Genomic DNA, 11,366 nt, shown 5'->3' on the forward strand with positions numbered 1-11,366 from the left:
AAACATTAGTTTATTTTTACATTTATTTATATTATTTATTTATTTTAGCCAAAATTATTTCCTGAGCAACATTATGTAAAATGGAACTAATTATAGGGGAAATTCTTTCATATAAAAGCAAATTTTAAAGCCTAACAAACATAAATGAATGACAGGAATGTGTCTCTGTGTGTTCAGGTGACGTCTGGCTTTCATTAAGAGTTAATTAATTAATTAATGAGAAGTGATTGCAGGAAATGTGTAGAAATTATTTGGAAACAGACACAAAGTTAATATTTCTTTGTTGTTCTGTGAAGGACCAGCATGCACCTGGGCTCTTTGTTTGTTTTCCAACTGATGAATTAAAAAAAAATATATATATATAAAATCTACTTTTGTTAAAGTTTTTTTAACCGGAATTGTAAAAAAAAAAAAACCTTCAGAATTAAAATCAAACTCTTCAACAATAATTTATATTTCTTTAGGAAAACTTGAATCTCTAAAACATCTGTATTTAATAATTCTATATATTTTGATTGATAATTTAATTGAAGGATTTTCATTTAACTTTCAAACACACAAATAATAAAAGTTCACTGTTTGAAGTTTTCTACAAAAGAAAATAAAAATTATTTCAACAGGAAATCTGAAAAACCTTCAAACTTCATTTAGTGAATTTTTAAAATTATATTATTATTATTTTCTCTTTTTTTACAGTTTGATTTGTTTTGTTTTTATTGGGATAAAACAATGCTTCAATATGTAAACACAAACAAATACCACAGACAAATATAAACAACCACGACAACAAACAAATAGAAAAACAACAAACAAACCAGCAGTTTGTTGATTAAAGGACTAAAAGAAGAAACAGAAGATAAAATGTGTTTATTGGAGAAAGTTTGTCATTTTATTAACTTACAGAATCTGAATGAGCTTCCATAGAGGAGGGAGAGGAGGGAGAGGAGGAGGAAGAGGAGGGATTAGAAAGTGAGAGTAAAAGAGGGAGGAGCAGGAGGACAGAGGGAGAGAAATGGATTATGTATTAATGGTGGGGGGCCTCAGTGTCTGTGAGGGGCCCATTGTCTCCTCATCCATCAGGAGTAAAAACACTACATACTGAAGGGAGGAAGAGGAGGAGAAACAGTGGTAGAAGAATAGAAACAGAGGATGGAGGTAGAGGAGAAGGAGGAAGAATAAAAGAATAAAGAGGGAGGAGGAGCAGAGATGGATGTGAGGGGGTGAAGAAAGAGGGGGCATGAAAGGGAGGAGGGGGGAGACAGACAGACTGAGGAGGAGGAGGAGGAGGAGGAACAGGAAGAAGAGGAGGAAGGAGCATCATCAGCAGCAGGACACACAGACACACACACAGACAGACACACAGACAGGCAGGCAGACAGACAGAGAGACAGACAGTCGGCGGATCACGGAGCCTCCGCCGCCGCCTCTGAGCCGCTGCAGCCGGACACAGAAGCAGCAGACCCGGCCGCACACACGGAGCCATGGCCGCTGAAGAGAGCCGATCCACGGCCTGCACCGGCTCCAGCCTCCTGCAGCCGGTCAGCGAGATCACCAACCTGCCGCTGGACCAGGTAAGACCCGCACCAGCCTCCGGGGCTCCGGGCTCCGGGGCTCCGGGCTCCGGGCTCCGGGGCGGAGACCGCCGGCTGCCGGTGGTTCACACACCGCGGTAAATGCGACATGCTCGGCCGGAGAGAGCAGCACAGAGCCGGGGAGAGGGAGGAGGAGAGCGGGCGGAGGAGGCTCACAGAGAGGCGGTGGTTGGTCCAAAATGGATGGAGGCCTCGTATCGGTCCAGGTCTTCACTGATCCGGGTCCATGTTGATGATGGGGGCTCGGTGGAGTCTTTATGCTCTCACACCGGATGTTCAGTGTGATTGCATTTAATCTCTGATTGATTATATTTATAGGCCCCATAATGGAGATAGCATTCATTATATAAACTGATTGTGTTTATTGAGCTCCAATATCTGATCATATGTGGACTCAGTGGATCAATATCACTGTAATATTTCACCACAGGATCAATAATACCATCACATTTCATTCTGGGATCATTATTCACGTTTTAATCTTAAGCTCCGCCCACATTCACCTGTCACTATTAAAACTGATCAAATTCACTAAATAGAATAAAAATCAGATCAATAAAAGGAAGTAAGAAATGATCGATAAACTCACAGATCAGCAGGTGATGTATCAGGTAGCTCCTCTGCTCTGATTGGCTGAGAGCCAGGAAGCAGAACTCTGTAGTTCAAACATTAAAGCTTCACAATGTTTAGACTTTAATGTGTAAATCTGTTGCTAGGAAACATCTGTAGCGCCGTCCAATCAGGAGCAGCCAGCTGTGTAAACAGGAAGTGACTGAATATGCTAAGCTAACGGACGTTATTCACTCATTCACACAGCGTTGGTAATTTCAGGTATTTTTAGTGAAATGTGATTTAAACAATAATAAACAGAATTTATTTAACTTTCAGCTCAGATATTAGCATGCTAACGTTAGCTTCGTCAGTTAGCCACACAGCATATTAATTATATCAACTAATTATTATTTCCTCCAGTAATCGTATCAGAAACACTTTATTACACTTAATATATTATTATTATTATTATTATTATTATTATTATTACACTTAATATATTATTATTATTACACTTAATATATTATTATTATTATTATTATTATTATTACACTTAATATATTATTATTATTATTATTATTATTATTATTATTACACTTAATATATTATTATTATTACACTTAATATATTATTATTATTACACTTAATATATTATTATTATTATTATTATTATTATTATTATTACACTTATATATTATTATTATTATTATTATTATTATTATTATTATTACACTTAATATATTATTATTATTACACTTAATATATTATTATTATTATTATTATTATTATTACACTTAATATATTATTATTATTACACTTAATATATTATTATTATTATTATTATTATTATTATTATTATTACACTTAATATATTATTATTATTACACTTAATATATTATTATTATTACATTTAATATATTATTATTATTATTATTATTATTACACAGTTATATTATTATTATTATTATTATTATTATTATTATTATTATTACACTTAATATATTATTATTATTATTATTATTATTATTATTACACAGTTATATTATTATTATTATTATTATTATTATTACACAGTTATATTATTATTATTACACATAATATATTATTATTATTATTATTAAAGTTATATTATTATTATTATACATAATATATTATTATTATTACACAGTTATATTATTATTATTATTATTATTATTATTATAAAGTATATTAATATTATTGTATTATTATTATTTTTGTATTATTATTATTATTAAAGTTTATTATTATTAAGTTATATTATTATTATTATTATTATTATTATTATTACACTTAATATATTATTATTATTTATTATTATTATTATACATAATATATTATTATTATTACACAGTTATATTATTATTATTATTACACAGTTATATTATTATTATTACACAGTTATATTATTATTATTATTACACAGTTATATTATTATTATTATTATACAGTTATAACACACACAAACAATAACAAACATGCTTCATCAGCAGCACAGATTCCTTTAAAGAACGTAAAGGGCTCGGTTTCATTATCAAAACATACAAACACCAAACTGAACATTACTGATATTCAGTGATTATATTGTCTGTAACTGACAACCACTCGCGCACTGTGGGCAGCTACTTGTTAGTGGCTAAAGACATTAAAATAGTGTCAGAAATATGATCCAGAACCGCGGAGCTGGACTATGATCCAGAACCGTGGAGCTGGACTGTGATCCAGAACCGCGGAGCTGGACTGTGATCCAGAACCGCGGAGCTGGACTGTGATCCAGAGCCGTGGAGCTGGACTGTGATCCAGAACCGCGGAGCTGGACTGTGATCCAGAGCCGCGGAGCTGGACTATGATCCAGAGCCGTGGAGCTCCTCTGTGCTCTCTACGAGTGGATTACACGAAGCTCATCGAGTTACCTGAGGAATCTCTTTTATATTCTGTAAACTGACGTTAGCACGAGTTTATTCAGGTTAATAATGAGTGTGACTCACTGCGGGAGCCTCTGGTGGCCGGTAGAGGAACTGCAGACACAGAGGTTGCTGATTGTTTTGAACTCATAAAAACTGCCAGTTTTCAATCCAACATGGAGGATTGTTGGTTGAATGTGTCCATTACTGACACAAGAACAACTTAAAAAGAGCATAATATTAATGTTAATAATAATATTAACAATAATGTGTGTTTGTCCTCCATCGTCCGGCCCTGACCTCGTTAGTCACAGCTCAGTTTCTAACTAACAGCGAGCGTGTCGTCTGTTATTTAACGAAGGCCGGCGGTGGACGCAGGAGGAACCAGCGGCAGTGGTTGTTCTCCTCAGAGCGTCCGGCTGTAATCGCTCAGTTTACACGGCGTTCATTATTAATGAACGACACATCAACAAGCGTCGCCGGTTTCTGTCCACAGGCGGATCAGATGTTACGCTCACAGTCGCTCAGCGGTGTCAGCTGCCGTCAGACTGAAACACAACACAGCGTCTGACAGACAGCCAGACACCGTCCAACAGCACACTGCCTGACAGCACAAACTCTGGGCCAAATAACAGGAAACAAATCTGTTTATTTTACAGATTTCCTCTGTATTTTTAAATACATGGAAATATTAATAAAATTACACAAATATCCTGTGAATTTACATCTAATGTAAAATAACATGAAAAATCTGTAACTGTAAATAATCATAAAATACTGATTAAACTGTCAAATTTAAGTTTAATTCTGTTAATACATTTCTAAAATTATGGCTTGTTACTGTGTTAATGGTGACTGACCACTGCGAGACGTTTACTGACCACTGCGAGACGTTTACTGTCCACTGCGAGACCTTCACTGACCACTGCGAGACCTTGACTGTCCGCTGCGAGACGTTTACTGTCCACGGCGAGTCGTTCACTGTCCACTGCGAGACCTTCACTGTCCACTGCGAGACGTTTACTGTCCACTGCGAGACCTCCACTGTCCGCTGCGAGACCTTCACTGTCCACTGCGAGACCTTCACTGACCACTGCGAGACCTCCACTGTCCACTGCGAGACTTTCACTGACCACTGCGAGACGTTTACTGTCCACGGCGAGACCTCCACTGTCCACTGCGAGACCTTCACTGACCACTGCGAGACCTCCACTGTCCACTGCGAGACTTTCACTGTCCGCTGCGAGACGTTTACTGTCCACGGCGAGACCTCCACTGTCCACTGCGAGACCTTCACTGACCACTGCGAGACCTCCACTGTCCACTGCGAGACTTTCACTGACCACTGCGAGACGTTTACTGTCCACTGCGAGACCTTCACTGACCACTGCGAGACCTTCACTGACCACTGCGAGACCTTGACTGTCCGCTGCGAGACGTTTACTGTCCACTGCGAGACCTTCACTGACCACTGCGAGACCTCCACTGTCCACTGCGAGACTTTCACTGACCACTGCGAGACGTTCACCGTCCTCTGTCCACTGCGAGACGTTTACTGTCCACGGCGAGACTTTTACTGTCCACTGCGAGTCGTTCACTGTCCACTGCGAGACCTTCACTGACCACTGCGAGACCTTCACTGTCCACTGCGAGACGTTCACCGTCCTCTGTCCACTATGAGACGTCCACTGTCCACTGCTGGACGTTCACTGCGAGACATTCACTGACCACTGAGAGACCTTCACTGACCACTGCGAGACATTCACTGACCACTGAGAGACCTTCACTGACCACTGCGAGACGTTCACTGACCACTGCGAGACCTTCACTGTCCACTGCGAGACGTTCACCGTCCTCTGTCCACTGCGAGACGTTCACTGACCACTGCGAGACGTTCATCGTCCTCTGTCCACTGTGAGACGTTCATCGTCCTCTGTCCACTGTGAGACGTTCACTGTCCACTGCGAGAATGTGGATCCAGGCTAGTTAGCTATTTGGGACCAGACTATTTCCAGGAACAAAAGTCGTGATGAAATGAAAGGTGGAGTGTATATAAATGTACTGTAGCAGCAACAGAGAGCGAGCTAGGTGGTAACTGACTAATTAACGTGCGCTGTGACACTGCACTTCCTCCAGCAGTCACTGTGGTATATTTCCTGCAGTGTTAAAGATAGTGAGCATCAATCAGCTGTTAAGAAACAAAGATCAATACGCACATCAGAGGACTGTGAACATGAATAATTGAGTTTGATAAGAAGAAGACGTTTGTCCTCCACAAACACTCTGAGTAATAATAAACTCCTCTTGTCATCCATCTTTCCTGTTGTTCATTACGCTGGAGGTCGCCTTCTCTTCAGTCTTCATCGTCTCCTTTTATCTCCGCGACCTCTGATCATAATAATAATAATAATAATTAAAATATTAATCACTTCCATTTTTCATCACTGCTGCGAAAACCTGCACAGACAAACTACTGCTGACGTTAATTCTGTTCATTATATTAATAACCTGAAAGACACATACAGTATATACTGTATATAAAAACTGTATATATACAGTTGCAATCAGAAATATTCAACCCCCTCACCTCAGGACAAGACATTATAGTGATGTGGATGAAAGATAATGACAATAAATGAGAAAAAACCTCATTAAACAAGTAAGGGATAATCACCCCAAGGCAGGGCAATAAACAGTTTGATATGCCCGGCTCGTGGAAGGTTACCGCCCGAGACGTAAGCCGTCCACGCACCGGCCATATCAAGCTGTTTATTGCCCTGCCTTGAGGTTATTATCCCGTTTATTCTACTTCTTGCTTGCCAACTTAATAAAACAATTCAAATACTTAATATAATAATAATAATAATGCTGTTTCTTATTCGTATTGTATGCTTATTAAATGTATACTCTGAGTTCATCTCCCTCAAAAAGTAGTCCCCTTTAGAACTACGGTGAATAACGTTAGATCAGCTGTAGCTAATTAGTTTCTATAGCAACCACACAAGGCTGCATCCGATCACTAATGTTAGTTTAATAACGTAACGTTAGTTGCTACATTGTATCTCGCTTGCAAAACTATGTATCGACTGACCCTGCGATAGATTTCCGACACATTTTAGACATTTTTTAAAACAAGGTGTATTTGTACAATGGACCTCATGTTTGAAATGTATGTGATAAAAAATACAAGCGGCGTATTGATCTACTATTTGATGACGCTGGGCTCAGTCAGCGGGCAATATGCATTTTTAAGTTAATTTCTTCCTCCCAGCCAATCAGAATCAAGCATTCTTAAACGAAGTAGAATAACAACAAATATTTGATATATATTTGAGTTACTGATTGTTGATTTAACTGAAGTTCAAATGAAGAATGTAACTCTTTGACACACGTACAGTATTATTCAACCCCCAGCTTCAGTACTTTGTGGATCATCCTTCAGCTTTTAGAACTTCTAACAATTGTTTTTGGTAAGTGCTGATGAGCTTCTTACGACTCTCGATCGGAATCTTTGTCCATTCTCCACGTGCAAAAGTCTCGAGCTCAATACAGAAACTGCCTTCTTTGAATCCCACCAGAGATTTTAAATCTGGTGACTGAGGCCACTCTCGGACGTTCCAGGATCTTGTTCTCAACCAAGCTTTGGTTGACTTGGAGGTGTGCCTGAGATCATTGTCTTATTGGAAAGTCCACTGATCACCAAGGTTTAATTTGTCAACAGAAGGCATTACGTTCCTCTTTAAAATGGACAGGTATTTCTGGGAATCCATGATGTACATGGAGGTACATGATCAAGATTGCCACTTCCTGCCGCAGATAAACAGCCCCACATCATCAATGACCCACCTCCATGTTTAACCGTGGGGATGGTATTGTTCTGGTCATAAGCCTGGCCTTTCACACGCCAGACATACCGCTGGTCCAAATGTCCAAACAGCTCCAGTGTGGTTTCATCAGTCCATAGAACTGTCTCTGTAAACTCGGTGGTCCAAATTCCTGCTGGTATATTCTAGTTGATGTTTGATGTTCCTTGTGGTCAAGAGAGGGTCTTGGAGTCCGGCCATGAAGTCATTGTTTATTCAGTGCACGTCTTAAAGTTGCCACTGAAGCACTTGGACCAGCCGTCATCAGGTCATCCTGTAGGTGTCTCGCAATCACACGGGGGTTTCTCTGAGTTGTTCTGACTCAGTTGCTAAGGGCCCTTGATGAAATGTTGGGCTTTCTTCCACAGCCAGGCAGGTTTGCAGCTGTTCCATAAGTTTTAAACTTCCTTATAATGCTCCCAATGGTGTCTCTTGGAATATTACATTATTTGGAAAACTTCTTATACCCAAGGCCCTTCAGGTGTGATGGAATAATCTCCTCTCTCAGCTATGTGGAAGCTTTTTTGTCTTTCCCATGATTGCAGCTCAATATAGATATATTAATATATATATTTATATAGAGATATGTTCTTAATTATGATTATATGTTGTATGTAAATATGTTGCACGTAGATTTGGAGTTGTAACAAAAGTAATTTCCCCCTGGGATTATTAAAGTATTTCTGATTCTGAGAAGTCGCCAGACTTGCTTGATTAACAGTGATAAAAGACTTGACTTGACTTTGACTTGCTAATCAGGACTTGAGACTTGACTTAGACTTGCATGAAATGACTCGACAAGTCACTGCTGCCTTTATTAATATGTGAATTATCAAAAATATATATATATATTTTGATCGGATGTTTCCTGTTGCATGTGGGCGAACCTGGCAACCTGTAATCTAACCAAGTGACGCACCATCACTGACTGCAGCGGTTGTAGAGGCCGGAGCGGAGCACTGGACGATGGACCTGGAAGGAGCTGGTTACACAGCAGCTGTTCCCAAAATTATAAACACAGACACGGGAGCTCCAGGTTGACATTGAGATAGCGTGGTCTTTATTTCACTCCTGCATCCGCACGCACACACTCTCTTTCTCTCGCTCGCTCACTCTCGCTCGTCCACTCACACTTTACACACATACACACATTTTACGCACAGCTTGTTCCCCAAGGGAATATCTCTCCTCTTATAACACTTGAAGGGTCACCAGTAAATCAAAAGTTACATTAGCCAATAAGAGGTTTCTGCTAACAGCGACGATATCAATAATAATTGTGTGTAGGATATTAAATCAGTACACAGCAGTAATGTCAGGAATTGGATATTACACTGAAATATTTGTTGCAAATAAAAGTCCAGCACTTTAAGACAGTTGTCATCCAGCTTATTATATTTCTATGACTCGACTCGACTCTCTCAAAAATGACTCGGACTTGCTTGAGACTTGCACATGTGTGACTTACTCCCACCTCTGCTGTGTATATATATATATATATATATATATATAGGACTGTACTCTGTAAGGAACCTGCTGACACTGAATGACCACCATCACCGCTAACTTTACCGCTAACACTGCTAACCCTGCTAATATTGCTACTGCTAACACTACTGGTCACATGAGCTGAGCTGCAGCACTGTGAGGACCCTCAGGTGTGATTTCTCCCTCTGTTCTGTCTGCAGGTGAACTTTGTGGTGTGTCAGCTCTGTGCTTTGCTGTCGGCCTTCTGGTTTCGTCTCTTCCTTCATCCCAGTAAGACCAGTCCCTTCATCAGACACGTGGTGGCCACTTTACTGGGACTGTACTTCGCTCTCTTCTGCTTCGGCTGGTGAGACGCTCCTCAACGGTCTCTGAGTGTTTAACAGCGAAGAAGAAAATTACAATTCATTAAGTTAATTTTATTTGATGGTAGATTGTAAGTGTGGATTGCTAACGTTAGCTTGTGTAGCTTGTTTACATGATTCAACATTTAGCAGTTTATTGTTTAATAATTTACAACATTAAATGTTCAATAAACAGACGTTAGCTCGCTGTTAGCATTGTAGCAGCCCAGGTGATTTATGAGAATTAGTTTTTATTTGAGCATGAAACTCGGTTGTACAGTTCAGGGACAGTGGATATCAATAAATACTGAGTTAGCCAGAAGGCTAATTTCCACCTGTAGTCAGTCAGTGTGAAATAATACATAATGATAAACCAGATCAAATAAATGAAAACAACAACCACAAAAACACTTTGTGGCGGCCATTTTACTTTCCACCATAACAGAGGTGGTGATCCATCCCTTTAAAGATCAGAGATTACAATGACTCTGCCCGGACTGATGCTTACAGCTCCGGTACCGTTAGACCTCCGGGAGCGCTGCTGCCTCGAGCTCAGAGTCTGTCAGCAGTTCGTTGTTGGAAGGGGAATCTCCAGTGTATTTTGTTTTCCAGGTACGCCCTTCACTTCCTGGTTCAGAGTGGACTCACCTACGGCATCATGATCCTGACCGGAGTGGAACACATGCACAAGTAAGCCAAGAAAGTCCTCACATCAGCGTCTGTCATAAACATCTCAGATCACAGATCATTAGTGGTGATCAGGGTCAGCTGAGTCCACTCCCACAGGAAGAGGAGGACGGGGGGGAGGAAGCAGCGGCGGCCATTAATAGACCTCTGAGTGCAGTCAGATCCATTAATTATTATATTGCCTGAGTTCAGACTGAAATCATTCCCAGCATCAACACTGAGCTCAGTGGGGGCAGTGAGGGCCAGTAGGGGGCAGTAGGGGGCAGTGAGGGCTAGTAGGGGGCAGTGAGGGCCAGTAGGGGGCAGTGAGGGCCGGTAGGGGGCAGTGAGGGCCAGTAGGGGCCAGTAGGGGCCGGTAGGGGGCAGTGAGGGCCGGTAGGGGGCAGTGAGGGCCGGTAGGGGGGCAGTGAGGGCCGGTAGGGGGCAGTAGGGGCCGGTAGGGGGCAGTAGGGGCCGGTAGGGGGCAGTGAGGGCCGGTAGGGGGCAATGAGGGCCGGTAGGGGGCAGTAGGGGCCGGTAGGGGGGCAGTGAGGGCCGGTAGGGGGCAGTGAGGGCCGGTAGGGGGCAGTAGGGGCCAGTAGGGGGCAGTGAGGGCCAGTAGGGGGCAGTGGGGGCCAGTAGGGGGCAGTAGGGGCCAGTAGGGGGCAGTGAGGGCCAGTAGGGGGCAGTAGGGGCCAGTAGGGGGGCAGTGAGGGCTAGTAGGGGGCAGTAGGGGGCCAGTAGGGGGCCAGTAGGGGGCAGTGAGGGCCAGTAGGGGGCAGTAGGGGGCAGTGAGGGCCAGTAGGGGGCAGTGAGGGCCGTAGGGTAGGGGGGCAGTGAGGGCCAGTAGGGGCCAGTAGGGGCCGGTAGGGGGGCAGTGAGGGCCGGTAGGGGGCAGTAGGGGCCGGTAGGGGGCAGTGAGGGCCGGTAGGGGGCAATGAG

The 11,366-nt window shown here is 41.6% G+C and overlaps 1 protein-coding gene and 1 long non-coding RNA gene across 4 annotated transcripts in view; one reads left to right on the top strand and one right to left on the bottom strand.

Annotated features, from left to right (window-relative positions):
- Nucleotides 1-884: 884 nt before the first annotated feature.
- Nucleotides 885-11,366, top strand: part of mboat2b (membrane bound O-acyltransferase domain containing 2b) — a 20,047-nt gene continuing 9,565 nt past the window's right edge. Inside the window, exons 1-3 of the mRNA XM_051409159.1 lie at nt 885-1,571; nt 9,618-9,763; nt 10,371-10,448. Coding sequence (XP_051265119.1) covers nt 1,482-1,571; nt 9,618-9,763; nt 10,371-10,448 — 314 coding nt within the window. The 5' untranslated portion in view covers nt 885-1,481. The remainder of the gene's footprint in view (nt 1,572-9,617; nt 9,764-10,370; nt 10,449-11,366) is intronic.
- Nucleotides 5,021-6,028, bottom strand: LOC127368443 (uncharacterized). Of its 3 annotated transcripts, none has more exons than XR_007885829.1 (3): nt 5,911-6,028; nt 5,337-5,378; nt 5,021-5,273 (listed from the first exon to the last, which is right to left on the bottom strand). It is a non-coding gene; the product is annotated as an uncharacterized LOC127368443 (long non-coding RNA). The 3 variants fall into 3 exon arrangements; XR_007885830.1 differs by having other exon boundaries at nt 5,021-5,231; nt 5,316-5,378; XR_007885831.1 differs by lacking the exon at nt 5,911-6,028 and adding an exon at nt 5,442-5,575.

This window comes from Dicentrarchus labrax, unplaced genomic scaffold, assembly GCF_905237075.1.
Source record: "Dicentrarchus labrax unplaced genomic scaffold, dlabrax2021, whole genome shotgun sequence".
NCBI lineage: Eukaryota > Metazoa > Chordata > Actinopteri > Moronidae > Dicentrarchus > Dicentrarchus labrax.